We start from the raw sequence: 17,275 nt of genomic DNA on the forward strand, positions 1-17,275 counted from the left end.
TGTATATGGGGGAAATGTCACCAGAGTTTGTAAAAGTGTTTTTAATTTATATTCCTTCCTATTTAAATTATGAAGCTTTTAGGATCCTAATAGCCTCAGCATTGCTGCAGATTATGGAAATGGCATTAACTCAAGGAGCATTACTTAGCTGAGTCACCATTAAGAGCTTTCTGAAGCATCTTGGGTTCCATCGGAGGTGTCTCCCATGGTCCTGGCCAGACCTGGCCCTGTTTTGCTTATGAGACTTGACGAGATCATAGCCTAGGGAATGGCTGCTTCAAAGAGCTCCATAGATTCAGGGAATAGGACAGATTGGGGTCAGGCTGATAAGATTTAAGTTGACACACACTTCCTGAGATGAAAAGGTCATGTTGCAATGGCAGGGGTTTGGTTTTGGTTTTGGTTGATCTTTTTTGGGTGGATTTCTTTGTCGTTGTTTTTGTTTTGTTTTGTTGTTGTTTTCAGGGTTTATCTTTTGACTTGAACTTCACTGATGGTAATCGGGTTCACAAAAGTAAGGGAATGTGGCCACCCTTGGGTATCAGGGCTTTTCTAATGATTTCAGGTGGTGACAACTCATTCATCTGATATGGCCCAGTTGTTCAGATAGTGCTACTCCACTCCACACTTCCTATATCCTCCATATTTCAGGAGCCTTTCCCATGGCTTCAATAAACCAATATCCAGAAAACCATTGAGCCTCCAGATGGGATGGCTGAGCTGCTCTGATACCACTCCCTTTTCAAGGGATTCGGCTGGAGGAAATGTAGAGAAATGGCTAAGAAAATCTCCTTTTGTCCCTGCTATAAAATCTTAAACCTAAAGAAGAAAGGATTTTACAATAGGGTAGAACTTATATATATACATATATATATATATATATATATAATATTTGTATCAAAGCATTACTATTTTTTTCCATTGAAAAAAAAAAATTACGCTATTGCCACCAAGTCCTACTTGTGCTCCGTGCTGTCTGTAAATTAAACAAAAAAGTATCTTCTAGCTCAAAGAGAACATAATTTATGTATATATATATTTGTGTGTGTGTTTATATATAAAATTATGATTATAACATAAATAGAGAGAGTTATCACTTATATTCTTTACTGTGGTCAGGTGGGTTGGAGTTTTCTATTTTCTGTGTTTGAGACTACTTTTAAAGCAGTGATAGCTATTTTTATATTTCTCAGAATTTTTCTCCTTGGCATTGATTTGTTTACAGCTCTTGTACTTGCACCCAATTTCTACCTGTCATGGAGGTGTGATGACTTAAGTCAAATCTCATACATAAGAGTCCCTTACACCAGTTTGAAATACAGTATATTCCCTCTAGGGCATGAGTATTTGAAACCCTAACACTTCTATTCACTGTTGCTTTTTTGCTTGTGAAATTGGTATGGTTGCTCTGAGCACCAGAAAGATAAATCTTCAATTTTCCTAAAAACACCTGCATTACGATGCTGTTGGAAGCTGCGTAACCAAATGGTATTATTGACTGACATGGCAGTATATATATCCACCTGTACTGCTGTATTCTTCCCTAGAGGAGAATATAGCCTTCTCCTTTTTTGCCATCTGAGCAAACAGCACATCTAGAGCTTCTAAAGCTGAGAATATTCCCACTTGGGTAAATGTGATAGCAACAGATCTCCACTCAATGAGCAAATGAGTTGTGCCAGGCATTTTAACAACAAGGTAGGTTAGCCAGGTTATAATTGTCTTTAATTTGCACTTGCAGAAGCTGTAACATTTAGCTGAACCTGATTGGCACTGGGAAAAGTGGAAAATTCTTTTGCTCCTTTGAAAAGAATCAAAGAAATAACTTCAGATCTCAAATTTGAAACAGAATATCCTGCTGATTGACCACGCATATTGGTATCAGTAGGATTTTTTGATCCAAAAAGCGGAATGATCACTGCAAGCAGTGAACACACACACACACACACACACAAAAAAAAAAAATCAGCTCCATGGCAGAGAGCATGTAGTTTTGCTTTCATATTTTTTTTCTCTTCTTTTCCAAGAGTGTTTCAGAAGGCTCAGCCCTTTTCCCTGCTGAATGCATGTTGAATTCTTACTCCTTCTGTTGTCTTCAGAGATTTGGAAGTTTTTCTAAGTAAGGTTATCTAGATTTTTGTATAGCTTAGTTGCTGTTAATAATAGAAAGAAGGGGCTGTCTTTCCCATCCCACCCACCGTTGCACCTTTTTACTTTAAAAATCTGATTTTGTTCATGAGTGAGAAATGGGTGAAGAACACATTAATTACCATAGACCTGTGCCCCAGTCCTGCACTTCTCACGATCTTGTAAAGCAGGGCTGTGTTTTCTTATTCCGTTGTGTCCTGCAAACTTCCCCTCCTTTTTTTTTTTTTCTTCTTCTTCAGGCAATACCCCACAGGCTTTAATTTCATACTTACTGCTGCATTTTTCAGTTATTTTTCAACTTCTGCAGTGAATGGCTTTTGCTTTCAGTGTTTCTGTTCTGTAGGAGGAAACTGTGGGTGGTTACAGCTGTAACATGTGCTCCATAATCTCAGAGCATTTGTTCAAAAATTTCCCATTTGCTCTGTTTCAATTTTTAACTAGTTGAGTGGCGTGTCCTGGTGCCCCGAGGGAGCCTTACTGCTCCAGTGCTGTGCGCTGTATTGTGTCCCACCAACCCTCTGAACACTTGGCAACTGCGACAAGACCTTATGAGACCAACACCCTCTAAACAGACAGTGAGATATGAGGGATGAAGGTTGCACTGTAAGCGCTGCAGTCACTGAGGATGGGAATTGAGGCGAGAGGCTCTCTAGGTTTTGTTTTATGCTTGGGTTAACTTTGTCCCCTAAGCTTCTGGCCAGCCCATCCACAACCCACATTTCTGCTGAAGCCCCTGGGGCAAGGCAGGTGTCCTTTTGAGGCTGTATTAGGGAGCAGTGGGAGTCTTCATGTTAGTAGCCAACAGCAGAAAAGCCAAAATATTGATTGGGAAATGTGGAACAAAAGGATACTGTTTCCTAAGAGGAAGCAGAAGGCACAAGCAGCAGGCAGTTTGGATAGAAAGAGGGGCTTTGGAGTAGGAGCAAAGAGGAAAGGGACCAGAGCTTGCCCTGGTTTATATCCATCCTATTTGGAAGCATGTGGATATTATGTCCTCATGTTAATGCTCTCTGCAATACTTTTTTTTTTCTTTTTTTTTTTCTTCCCCTCCTACTTGTTTTGATGATGTGATATTTGCATTGCAAGTTTCCTTGATACTGTTGTTATAGAGACATTTCTCCTCTCCTCGTGCCAACTATTAAGAGCCATCATGTGCAATACCATTTGAGCTTATTCTTCTCCTGGCATTAGCAAAGAGATTTCTTCTCTTTGTAAATGTTGAAATGTTTTGCAGCCTAGTTATAAATATAGCAAAATCATGTTGCTTTAGTTCCAGCATCTGGTAGGATCACTTTAAAATATAATTGAGTAAAAATTAGACTTTAAACAGCAATTTTGTCCCTATTTTGCTACTTTAAAGCCCCCAAATCCAACTTTTTTGTCTTGATATCTATAAACAAATCTCTTCTTTCTTTCACGAAACTAAAAATAACTACAAATGCAGTCTCTTTCCAAATTGCTCGCAATTTATATTAGCAGTGGCTTCAAGACTTGAAGCATGGATCTGCCTATTGAGTAGTCCCTGAACAGAGGGATACGGGCTTTATCAGGGAGACTGCCAGATATGAAACTGTGGTTGCCTCCTGTTTGCTATTGATAATGTCCACTTACGATAATTCGGTAGGGAAATGGAAGCCAGGTGAAACACATATGAATCTTGTTGCTGTACATACGGGTTCCTGCTATATAGAGTGTGCACCTGCGATGTGAGCTCCCATTCTCTACACTGCTAAAATTCAACACCCTTCTTGGGGAAGTACACAACAGGTCTGTGGTGGAGTCCGAAATTGAAATAAAGGATCTATTTATTCTCTCCCTAATTCTGTTCCTTTTTTTTTTTTTTTCCTTTTCTCCTTTTTTTTTTTTTTTTCATTATCTTGTTTATTGGAGGAAGTGTTTGGACCAGAAGGCTTTTGAAATTCTGTCCCAGGTTTTCAAGTCTGCTCTCAGTTTTGGTGCAGAAGCTTTGCTCAGTGCTTACAACAGGTACATATCTCTGTTGAAGAGGCTGCTTGGAAGGAGGTTGTGAGCCTTGCATTTTTCAGACCACTTCTGTAAACCACTTCTGAGTTCAGTATCTCAATTTAACCTTCTTCTGAACAAACAGTTGCAGTCATCTTTTATGAGGTAATTTAAGTTTCTAGATTTCCTATGTATTTTAAATCAGTTAATGATATTTCTGCAATTCTCTGCAAGGAAGAGTTTATTTATACATAGAGAGCTGGAGAAGGGAAATGCCCCTCTTGCTGTCTCAGAGCTCTTAATTCATGAAGCTCATCTTTGCAAGAGTGAAATAGCCCTCTTTTGTAATTTGTATGTCTTCATGAAAGTATTAAGAAAGACCATTGTTTGGCAAAATATCTGAACCTTTATTAATTTCTCTTTTTTTTATTTTTCTTTCGGATGATGATGATGACTTGAGGAAGATTGAAAGCATATATACATATATGCGAGATCTGTGGCTATGCTTCGAAATGTGCTTCTTTAGTCCTGGCTGGTAGTTCAGAAACTTTGGGGAAGGCTCTTCTTGGCAAACTGTGTCTGTGCTATAAAAAGATTTGTGGCTGTAGTCAGAAACCTGTTACATGTGTTAAAAAAAAAAAAAAAAAAGTAAAACATAGACCCTGCCACAAAAGCTTCCTCTAAACTTAATTTAAAAGCAGATAAAGTGGGCAAAGGATGGATAAGGAAATAGCTTGGCTGTGATCCCGCTACACGTTTCCCAATTCTCAGGGTTTAGATTACACTGCTTGTAATCTACCCATAGACTTCAGACCTTGGAAGACACAGGCAGGCAGCAGGAAAAAAAAACAACAACAACAACAACAAAAAACACCTAACATGACTTAGTGGCAGCAGTTCACTATCTTGTCGCATCACAACACTTATTTTGCAGCATTCAGAAAAGATGCGTTACACAGAGAATTTTACATGCCATATCTTCATTTAAGAGCTGTGGCACACATTAAATTTAATTACTCTCCTTCTATAGCTTAAATTGAGGGCAGCTTCAAAAATGAGGGTGGCTTCTATTAAACTTAATTACTTTTCCCTGCAGTCTGCATGGTTAGTAATCATGGGTAGATTCTAAACAAAGATACAGCAGAGAGATTCTTTTATGAGAATAGGGTTGGAAAGTAGCCTATAAAATATAGAGAGATGCCAAATACCTTTTATACCCAGCTTTAATTTATTATTGTTATCGTTAGCTAGCATAATAATAATAATAACAATAATAATAATGTTTCAGTGTGATTAAGAAGGGATTGTTGGGGAAAGGGTGTTAGTTGAATTTGGCCTTTAAACATTTAAGCAATGAATTCTTCAATTTCTTCAAGTTCCTTTGCAGATTTATGGGGTGAAAAAAGGTTAATGATAGAATATTTTATAATGTCTTCTATTGACTATAGATGGCAGATCTGACAGTTAAAATGAAAATTGTTCCAGAAGAAACTTGAGTCAAACTAATTATTGGAGATGTTATAGGGATGTATAATTATATTCACCTTTAAAAAAAGAGAGAGAGAAAGAGAGAGAGAGAGGAAAAAGTTTTATTACAACTGTGCTTTTTAAAGAACAAGTGGAGAAATAAAAGCTGTAATTGTTCTTAATTATAGCTAACTGTAATTGCACACGACTGCAATATGCAGCACATCAGCAGCGGATTAAGAGATCCTGGCATATGTGTAGTGTACAGAACAACTTTGAACAGAGGTGTAGTTTTATGAATATAGTTATGTATAATTTAGGTCTCTTATTTTGGATTCTATACGTGTTGATTTTGTTTTATTTTTATGGCTATTGTAGCAAGATAATTGTCACTGGGAAGGTGCTTCTGCACTGATTTATCTGCTCCAAATGAGTCAAAAACCTGCAAAAGGGAAACTTGTTTTCTTTTACACCTATGATCTGATGTGACCAGGAGAGATTTTCTCAAATGCCCTTGTGTATGTACTGATGCAGATAGATGGCTGGTGGATTTTTTTTTTTTATGCATCTCAATATAACAAGCACCAAACTCCCAAGGATTTTGCAGCGTGGTTGAAAATATTTGTTAGCTATCTATCCACAAGTTTTTAGATTGAAAGTCCTCAAAAATGTAACCCAAGAGTTTTTAGCCCATGTGAAAATGCTGCTTTGAACAAAATCTAGGGATGCGAATGCCTGAAGGTAGGCTCTGATTTCATCTCTTTGCACCTGATTTACAACTTAACTTTTTCCAGACGCGTGCACACAGCTCCTGGTTTTGGCTGCAGTTTTGCCTGTAAAACATTTAGCTATCATTACATACTGAACTAAAGAGGGAATGCAGATACCTGAAGGAGGCTGCTGAGCTTCAAGACTACTGGTTATATTGCAAAACAGATCATTGCTGAGAAAGTGAGGGTCAGTGTGCACCGTATTATTGACAAATGTGTGCATGTTCTTGTGATGGTAATTTCTGCATCTCTTGAGTACTTCAGATGCTTTCAGTCTTTGTCTCGATGTGCCAGGATCCTCTCTGATGTTCCCAACCTGTTTTAAGCTGTTCCTTTTACCCAGAAATAAATAAAACCCATCTGTCACTGAATGCCTTCCTTGCAAAACATAGTTTTGCAAAATGTTTCAGTCTTGGGCCAGCAGCAGGTTTCAGAGTTAATTCAGCCTAAGCTTTGTGGACCAGAAGGGATCTTTTAGACTGTTGGGATAGGGTTGGGTGTTGCCCCATTTTGCACAAACTGCAGCACTGGATGTGAGGAGCTGAATATCTAAGTTTGGTCAGCCTTGTACTTTGGGAAAAGTATATATGTCTATCCCAAAGGAGAAGGCTTTGCAAAAGAACTGTGTGCTTTAAAAGAGAGGTTTGTTGAAGAAGGACAGGGATAAATGAGAAGTGGGAGGCAAATTTCTGAGAGTAAGAAGCAGCATCAAGAAATCAGGTGAAATGGATAATTTAGATTACAATGTAAAGGAGAGGTAAAATGGATTGCTAGATGCACAAGCAAGCACGCGAAGATGTGGATATAATAGAAGTTAAATTCATTCTTGCAGGTATCTGTAAGAAATCAAAACTTGTTTCAAAGCTTTAATGTACAGAGAATCTCCTGATAACTGCCATGTTCTAAATAAAGCACTCGCTTCAAATGGCAGCACCGCAGCAAAAATGTATCTATTACAGGGCTGCTAATAAGCAAATGTGAGCAATATTTCTTGACAGAAGGCTGTGGGTGTTTTTTAATAAATCTGTGTTAAGTAGCAAAGGGATAAGAGCTGAAACCCAAATAGCAATCCACTTCGGATACTGTTTTCTCAATTGAAGTATAGATGGATGCATTGACCCTGATTGGAAATTCTTGAAGGATAATTCTGGTTAGTAGAAGCTAATGTGGAATTAAATGTGTATACATTTGTGTATGTATTCCCAGAAAAGCTAATGATACAATTCTGAATGCTGAACATGTTTCCTGCTCCTCTTTGTTAATACAGTGTTGCTTGTGCACTGCAATAAACTATTATTTCTGTGCTACTTCTGTAATTACATTTAATAATCAGCTCTCACAGTCCAATAGTATTAAATGTAGGAGTCTTTTCAACAAACTATGATAAATAGCTCCTTGCAGAACTGTTGTACTTGAGGAAGCTTTATGGCTCTCTTTGTAAGATTTGTCATTTTCTTAATGCTGCTTCAAAAAGCTTCTGAGCTTCGCTTTGGACCATCACTGTATTTTCCCTTCCCCCTCTGCCTGCGAGTGTAGCTGGGTAAATGAAGCTTAATGTGCCATTTCCAAGCACTGTGACACTCCTCCAGGGCTGGTTACATTTACCATTGCTAAAGTCTAAATAAGTGAGTTTTAATGAGCAGGAATGCTTGCTAATAGCTGATTCAGGTACTTAGTAGTCCATGTTATTTAACTGTGGTAGAATTACAGAACATAAATGGTCTGATGATTAATAGATGTACCTGCTATATATTTGCAGCCTAATAGTTTGTGCCATTAAAGAACAACCTTAACATCTTCTGGTTTGGATATGGTTATGGAGAAAAGGACTTCCTTGTACATTTTTCGTTGCTAGCATACACCTTAAAACATTTGAAATAATAATTTTACCATACCATCAATATTTTGTTCGGTAACATTAACAAACTTGGAGAACACTGGTGTGCGTGCCCTTCAGCTTCCCAAAGTGGTCAGCTCTGCAGCATTGCTCTCTGCTTAGGGCTGTCAAAAATAAATTCAAGCTGTCCTTTTAAGGTCAGAAATAAGGCAGTGGATTAGATCTTATCTCCTCCTGTACCATTAATTTGGGGCAGTGGCAGAGGTACCAGCAAGAGCAGAGCTTGACCATATTTTTTTAAAACACTTCTGATCTGTGTATGGGCAAGTGGCAAGGGGGAAAAGGCAAAAACTAACAGATGAACAACAAATGAACAAGCATGAAGAAATAATAGCATCCAACATCTGTTGTGGTTTGCGCTGAGATACTCCAGAAGATTCTGCAGTATTTATGGAAATAGTGTAAAGGCTGTTTTGAACAGCAGCTAATGGGACACAGGCTGCTGTCTGGCAGGCTTGTTCAAAGAATCTTTTCTATGTTTTCCTATTCCATCCCATGTTTCAACCTGACATTGTTGTTTTTTGGATCACGAGGAGGAGATGTCAGGAGAGAAAGGAGCAACTGTTAGTCCTTGCTGAACCAGCAGAGAGAAAGGCAGTAACTATATCAGCAGGTGGATTAAAAGACAATACGGGCAGATGTCTGAAGGAGATGTTGGCAGTGCTGGCAGCATTGGTGTTCCAGGTACAGATGAGCTGCTTTCAGTAGCTTCCGAATCCAGTGAAACCTCTGTTAAAGATAAGCATCCAAAATGTAGGCAGGCTTTTCCAAAGTTGTCAAATGCTGCCTCGGAGCTGGGGTAAGGCAGCTGCAGCATTTTTCGAAGCTGGTTTCTATTTCCATAGCTGGGAGCGTAGGCAGAGGAGCTTGCATCTGCCCCTGGCACAGCATGTGGCCATGCCCAAAATCCCTGCTTCTGTGAGACTCTTCAGCTAGAACTAACCTTGTGAGATTTCTGACACTTGATGCTGCCTTGTGAGTGAAAAAATAGCGAGAGATGGCTGCTCTCAAAACTGGAACTCAGAAGCTCCTGGAAAGTTGTGGTTTTCTTTTTTTCTTTTATTTTTATTTTTTGTTTTTGTCTTTTTGTTTGTTTCTGGTAGCTGTGAATGCAGATCCTGTAGAATGCGCGTTGTTTGCTAATTGAACTGAGAAAGCAAGCCTACTCTCTTTCTAAATGTTCATTCTTCTAAGATGCCTGTATTTCAGTATCTCACTTCATACCAGAAGTCCTTCAGGTTCACAAAACTTCAGATATTCCCCAAAACATGTCTGCCCAGCCCCACACTGGGTAAGAAAATGAATAAGTACTTGAATACTTAATAGCTGAAGTATCCAAGTTGTTCTAATTCAGTGAAGTATTTTGAGACCAGGATGAGATGCCATTTCTAAGCTTGGCTCAGGGTTACTTCTCTGAAATAAGTTTAAATAAAGCCTCCAAATTCCTTGAATGGCTTCAAGTCTGTGTTTATTAGTGACAACGTGATATCAGGAAATCGTGAATTTTTGAGCTGCTAACATGTGAAATTTGGAGAGACAGGCTGAGGTGTGGGCATTCCAGTGGAAAACAGTTGTTAGGGTGTGTCTTTCTTTTTGTCATTCATCATTAAAGTGAAGAGATCAACATTTGACCCAACCAACAGCTGCTGCATGATAGAAGCCACTTATGTAAATGGCACATTGAACTGTTCCCCACGCCCCGCACAAATATGAGAAAGTCTTAAATATCAGAAGGCACTTACTGCAGCCCTGTACAGCAGCTTAGAAATTAAGGAAGGAATCTAGGCCACCTCCATCTGTAGTTTTCAAATAATTTGTGTCTTTCTTCATATATCTCATGCATTTTTGTGAAAATATGACTTCTGCAGACTTAACACGCAATACAGACTCCTCCTTCAGTTCTACACCTGTACAACTGAGTATGACTGCAACTTACCACTGAGATTTCAGGTGTGATCCCCCTTCCATTCCGCTCTGTACAGCGGAGATGAGATGGTGGCAAAGTACAACGTTGCAGACAGTGGAAGCTGTAACATGAGCTACAGGTCAGCCAAATGCCCAGTGTGCAAAATTTTCTACCCGGCCAGGTCACATTAAGTTTAATGAGCATATGGGGAGGAACATCTGCTGTTTTAGATGGTCTTCTCATTTTATTGAGAGAGAGGGTATATTCTTCCCACTAAGCTGTTAGTTCCCTGAGGCAGGAGCCTATGCACCTCTTCTTTCTCTCCCTGTACTAACAGGGTGAGGATGTAGGAGCCAGTACCATGGCAGATTTCTCCTGCTTGTTTCTCCTGCTGCTTGCCATGCCCCAGAGAGCCAAATTCTGCACCCATGGTGCCTCCTCCCTTCATTTCCATGTCATCAACTTTCTAAATACAGTGCTTTCCAGAGAAAGCACACAGCAACAGCAGTCCCTGTACTGCAACAAAAATCTGCACATCCCTGATGGCAGGATCTGACCTTGGAACAAAGCACCAAAATGGGATCTTTCTTCTTCTCCTTCTCTTTGCCCTGGCATTTTTCCCCTCATGCCCCTGGCTAAATTGTATCCTATCTGTGTCCCTATCACCAATCTATAAAACGAGCATGCATACTACTGTGTTTCTTCTACATATCATTTTTTATTTGGCTATTTAACATCAAAGCAGAAGTTGTGCGAGAGGGACACTCATCAGCCATCCTTGGTGTGTACTTAGCCAAGAGGCCAAGATCTTAGCTGGGTTTTGTAAGTAAATTGTAAGGAGTGAGGATATGATCCAAATTATTCTTTAGTTTGTAAGTTATAACATTGCTGTCCTCGTAGATGTTGGGGCAAGGGTGTGTTTAAGTGAAACCTAAATTTTTATGAAACATATAATAGTCACAACGAAGAGGGCATGTACTATTTGAGGTGTTATTTGTGTGTTGAATGTACCCTGGAATTCCATTGTTTTGGTGACAGGATCTCATCACTGAAAACACAGAGTTTTCTATCCTTACCTAAGGAGGAATGAAAAATTCAGAAGTAGCAAATTTAGAATAGTGATAAATGCTGCTTTTAAAAATAAGCTTGGGAGAAAACAACAAGCATGTTTGCTCATGTCCTTTATCTCACTCAGCTAATCTTGCAGAATGTCAGCTTGTATAGAAATAGATTTTTACATATGAACTTGTTACATCACTTCCTAAAAAAAGAGTATTTAGCTTGTACTTAAATAGCACATTCAGAGACTGTTTATGCAGTATTTCTGCTGCAAATGTATGATACTTGTTAGCTTGCTAAACTCTGTGTGAAGTTTTAAAACTGCAGTGTACTTATTTGTTGTGCATTGTGTAAGAATAGCATGCTCTTTTTTTTTTTTTTTGAATATTTTAATTTTTCCGAAATATGAAACTGTTTCTCAAACATTTTGAGCCTCCCTGGTCATAAGGCATGGTTCTTTACTTCTTTCTTTTTTAAAATGCTAAAAGCATATTATGTAAAGAAAACAAGACAAAACTGCATTCAAAATTACAGGACAACATTAAACACCATGTTTTATCCAAACAGAGCTTGTTTATTTTGATGCACTCCTAACAAAGCCAAGAAACTATCCAATTTAAGATGGGTGAAATATCTTGTGTCTCATAATGGTATTTCAATAGGCACTATTAATTCTTCCAAGTCTGCTTGGACACAGTCCCCCATGTGATTTGGGGAAGAGCAGAGACAACAATGTGCCTTTGGAGGTGCCATTTTTCAGCTGAAATGTGAAATCAATGTCCTGACCATTTGTGGTCATTAAAAATCCCATGGCAGTTTTCTGCAAGAGTAGAGGCATTGACTCCCAAGTCTTGGTGAAATTCCAGCTAAGTAATTATATTCCTCCTGATACAACTTTCCTTATAAAGCTAATTTAATGTTCCTCTTCAGCTGTTCTCCCCTGTTTTAAGTGGAAAATCTTTCATTTCCCTTTGTAAACCTTTCTTTAGTTCTGCTTTATACTGACAATTAGTAGCCATCCTTCCTCTTGCTGCATCACTGAGGCATGTCTATGCAGCAGCAATGTGCATGCAGACACGTACCCATACGATTTAAAAAGCTCTTTATTGATGGTCTGGTTAAAAGCCATTGAAATTAATGGGATGCATCCCTTTGAGCTGGTGGTCATAGGAGTCATCAATGCTAGCTGAGCCATGTTGTGGAGCCCTCTCTAAGCCTGCTTTTCTTGCCCTGCTGAGAGTTGCGTTGACAGGCTGTTGGTGCTACGGTGTCTGCTCCCCATCTGGGTGTAGACACTCAGGAAAGAGTGGTCAAAAGCGCCAGGTGTGTTGTTTGCTCTGGTGAATTGGATTTGCCTGTGGGGCAACACAAGGAAGAGCTTCATGGTTATGCAACATTTGGAAATAATTAAAAGTAGAACTTCTTAGTCATTAACATTATTGCAATTTGTTATACGCACCTTATCAGCATATCAATCTATGTCCACAGTGGAAAATTCCTGGGGAAAATACATAAATTCTCAAGTCTTCATCTAGAATACCTTATTCCTCTTCAACTTGTACCTATTTCTGTTCACAAATATATCTCTTCTGGGATGGTTAATGCCTGTGCAACTTGTCATATAGTGTTCTGTAAAGAGTTGAAAGTTTCACCCAAATCACAAGTATCAGCTTAACCTTTAGGCTTTTTGGTTTTGTTTTGTTGGGTGGATGGGTGGTTTTTTGTTGTTGGTTTGGTTTGGTTTTGTGCTTCATAGAAAAATAATGTAAGTGGAAGAAATAACTGCTGCATTACATGCCAGAGAATAAAATGTGCTGTGGTCACTCATTCATGAGGAGACAGGATCTTCTTACACTCTGGGTTCAAACAGAGACTGCTGGCTTGGATGCCTACAGCCATGACCATAGGACGTGGACACTTCTCTTCACAAGTGGGAAGATTTCTGCATTTGGGATGTTTTTGCTTGTATTTGTGCTGCTTTCTTTATAGCACACCATACAGATCCCTTCTTCAGTTTTGCTCTTATCCTTATGTCCTTATCCTCATATGCCTCATGTGCCGTAGGCAGGCTTTATCCTCTCCCCAAAGTGTGAGATGGAGAAAGGAAGAACACTGACACAATCAGAGGGATGTGTTGCTGCCTTTCTTTTTGCATCTTCCCCAGCACCCTGATGCATTGCTTGGCTTGAATTGATATGTTTTTCTTTCCAGAACAGAAACCATTCTTGATGAAGAACTAAGGCTTTCCAAAGCACTAAGGACCATGATTCTGAGGAAGCAAAAATTATTTCTAAGCATAGCCCTGACTCATATCAGTTGAACTCAAGCTTTCTGGTATGCATCTAGCAGAATACACACAAGATTATCCCAGCCACCCTTTAAACTCCCTCCTCTGTCTCTTGTGCCTCAGTTTACATCTCTGCAGAAGCACTGCATAGAGCATTAAATCAGACAGAAATGTTGTACTGTGAAAACCACCAAGCCGTGTTGTGCCAAACCCTGCATGTAGATGGGTAACAACAGCTGCCAGTCAGCGTCTGAGAGAAGAGCACCATATGATTTCTCAGGGAACAAAACATTTAATACAAACACAACACTTTCCAGATATTCTGAAGAGTTCTCCTGAGCAACTTTCTCTCAACAAGACTATTAGGCAGTAAAGTCTGTTTGCTGATCTTTATGCAGATCTTCCCACTTCCACTTCAGTATAAGGTTTTGACTAAAATATTTATACTTTTTTGCTTTGGTACACATCCTACTCGGATCCTACAGGAATTTCTCAGCCTGTGGAGAGAAATGACAAAGTGTGTGTGTGCGTGTGTGTGCGCGCGCGTGCACGCACAGTATTTGGTTCACCCACCCTGGCTTACTGGTTTTTGGGAACAGCTATGTGTAGCCCTCTCTGGAGAGAGCAGAGCCTTTTCAGTAAGTCAAAGCTCATTGCAGATCTAGTGAACAATTTGAAAATGTGCAGTTTGATTTCTGAAAGGCCATATGTGATGGGGCAGCATATTGGGGTGCAGACCTCCCACGTGGTATCCTCTTGGCTTCAACAGCATCTTTACCTTCCATATGTCTGTACCATTCTGCCCCAGATCTGTCCTATGTAGCTGAATGGATAATGCTGAAAAATTGTAACTGACCTTCCTGGAAATGCTGTGACTGTGCTTCATGATGTCACCATCTACCTAACAGCTTTTCCAGGCTCTTTAGCCTTGTCCTCTTCTGTCCTTAGCACTGCTGTGCATTAGCTCATCCCATTTGCATTGGCACTGATTTCAGTGAGATTTGGAGCAGTCCTGATGAAATATTAAGGTTTCCATTTTCACTTTTTTTTAAAGGTTGTCCTTCTATGTTATAGGCAGTATATGAAAATACGTGTTCTTATATAAAGATTTTTTTTTTCACTTGTGTTCCTTGTATGTGTCACTTAGAAGTAGTAGGAATCTGAGCATTAGTTGTATTAAGTCTAGTTTCAGTTTCTTGAAATGTTGCAGAATGAGTATCCATTATCTTTAAATAAACTTTAAGGGTATTCTTGATGACTAATTTGCTCCATAAGATTTTCTTTTTTAAACTCCCATGAAATGTATTTATAGAGCAGTGTTGCTATTCCTGATATTTATGGTACACTGACAGTGGACGTTAACCATCTTCAGCAGTCAGCGTACTATTTATTTCCAGTGAGGTTGCAAATATAATTGGGTATGTTTTCTAGGAAAATAATATTTTTAGCTTATTATTGTAAAGTTGTGGGTTTATTTTATGGTTTAAATGTTTGTGAGTTGATGAGAAACAGTAAAGACTTTAGATAGCTGGGAAGTAATCAAACTTCTCTTTTATTTGTGAATTATAGAGTTTTATTTGAGTTAGACCTGTATTTCAAAAAATCGTTACCTTACATATGTTTGTTTAAAAATGGAATTTGATCTGCCCAAATGTGAAACTAGCAACACAATTAATTACATTAAAAATGTATATGCTTAAGGTCTGCAACATCTTTGTTTAAGATTCTGATCACATTCCCATTTTTACCACCATATCGACTATTTAATAATTGTTTTCATAAGGCTGGCATCTGTTGTAGAGTGGGTTATTTAACAAAAATGAAAATCTTTAGAAATTTAGATGCACCAATCACTCACTGCTCTGCTCAGAAGCTGGCAGTGCAATTTCGGTTTAACATCCTCTTTTTGAACATACATTCTTCTGCTTCTTGCTGCTACTTGTGATTCGTATGGATATCTCTTTAAGCTGGATGAGCTACTGCTCTTTCATAAAATGTGGTCCCATACACTGGAGCAATAAGGTTTGTGCTATTCTGTTATTTGAATGATAGTAGGTGGCTAAAGGCTAGGGAGTCCCTTCAGAAGAAGAAACAAAGAAATGCTTAGCCTCACTTTTTAGTCCGGGTTCTTTCCTCCCCAAAAAAGCCTCTGAATTAAAGGAGATGGTACCTGTGGTTAGAGGTGGATAGGAAAAAAATCCTGACTGTAGGAACCATTTAGTGATCCAGTTCATTGATAGCTTCCAGAAAATGTTCCCTTAACTTTTTTTTAATGTGTAACTTATAAGTAGGGCTTGGAAAATAAAGTGATCTGATGCCAATGTGCAGGACAGTTAAATGAAAAAATACATGAAATGTATGGCTGCATCAAAATGAAACCAAGGCTGTATTGTTCCACCCTAATTTCATTTTCTTCCTCTTTCCATTCTCTTCCTTTTCCTTCCAGCTCTCACCTTTAATGTTATTCTCATCATGGGCTATGGTTCATTCCTGGCACCTGTTAAATACTGACCTGGCAGCCCTTGCTGGGTGGGTGCTGGCACTTCTGAAAGGGCTCATATATGTGTTGGTCTGCTGCTGAACAGGGTGTGCAAGAAAAGGGTGTGAGAGATCTTTTTATTTTCTGTTTATTTCTCTGAGTGCACCCACAGAGCACCACTGTGATCTGTGCTTTTTGAAGCAAAACTCTCAGCAGATCAGGTTGATAGTTGGATTTTATGATCTTGAAGGTCTTTTCCAACCACGATAATTCCATGATTCCATGATTCTGTGTTTAGAGGGACCACAAGGACATACATTGGTGGTAGATCTAGGACGTATTTTAAGGACTGTGTAACAGTACATATGTAACAATAACATGTTTAATTGTGCTCTAACTTGATGTAGCAGTTACATGAGTCCACTTCAGTATCTCACACTTTGTTCCCGCCCAGACATATTGCACATCCACAAAATATATTCAAACAAGTAAAATGGATCAAAAAATACATATATGGAAAATAACTATTGCCTAAAACCCAAGATAAGAAAGTTTAACACTAATGTAGCATTTTCTCAGTGCACGACATCATTATAAATGCCTTATGCCTCGTTGCTGCAGAACTGAAAAAGGGAACTTTTTCAACTGGAAAATTGGCCCAGTGCTGCATTTTAGCTATGCAGGATCATGCAGTGCTGGTATTTGAAGGAATGATAATTTTACACTTAAAAAATGAGTAATTGAGAACATTATTCTGAGGAAATCCTTAGATCACACACCATCATCTGTTTTTCACATTCTTGTATATATGACCATGCAGACATTGCATCCGCAAATGACACATTTGTGTACAAAATTGTGTGCATGTGCCTGCATGCCTATAAAATACAAGTAGTACAAAAGTACTTTTAAAAATGTATAGCTTCTTTAAGCACAAACTAATTTTTCCTTGCTTTTTGTCTTTCAGAGAGACTTCCACAGAGTTGTCTGGAGCATTACCAAGGTAAGCAAGTTGCTCTGAACTGACTCTGGGTATCAGTGGCTGGCAGCTGCTGGAAGATGCGTGACCTTTTGAGCCAGAACACGATCCTTTTCCTAAAGAAAACTGCTGGGATGCTGAGAACTGGGGATGCTGGGAGGAGAACACATAATGTATGCCATAAAGAGAAATATGACCATGAAATATTGGAGCAACCAAAATTCCACAGCTTACGGCAGCAACACATTGAAGTTGTTTTGAGGCTTAGCTCCGTTGTGTACCTGAGAAAGAAAAATCCTAGCTGTGGCTTTCTGCCAGCTG

General features: G+C 38.9%; 1 protein-coding gene across 1 annotated transcript in view; it reads left to right on the top strand.

Moving 5' to 3' along the window:
• Positions 1-17,275, top strand: part of CELF2 (CUGBP Elav-like family member 2) — a 366,000-nt gene that overhangs the window by 48,144 nt on the left and 300,581 nt on the right. Inside the window, exon 2 of the mRNA XM_032207709.1 lies at positions 16,943-16,978. Within this exon, the coding sequence (XP_032063600.1) occupies positions 16,943-16,978 (36 nt within the window). The remainder of the gene's footprint in view (positions 1-16,942; positions 16,979-17,275) is intronic.

The sequence above is a fragment of the Aythya fuligula genome, chromosome 1 (genome assembly GCF_009819795.1).
Source record: "Aythya fuligula isolate bAytFul2 chromosome 1, bAytFul2.pri, whole genome shotgun sequence".
Lineage (NCBI taxonomy): Eukaryota > Metazoa > Chordata > Aves > Anseriformes > Anatidae > Aythya > Aythya fuligula.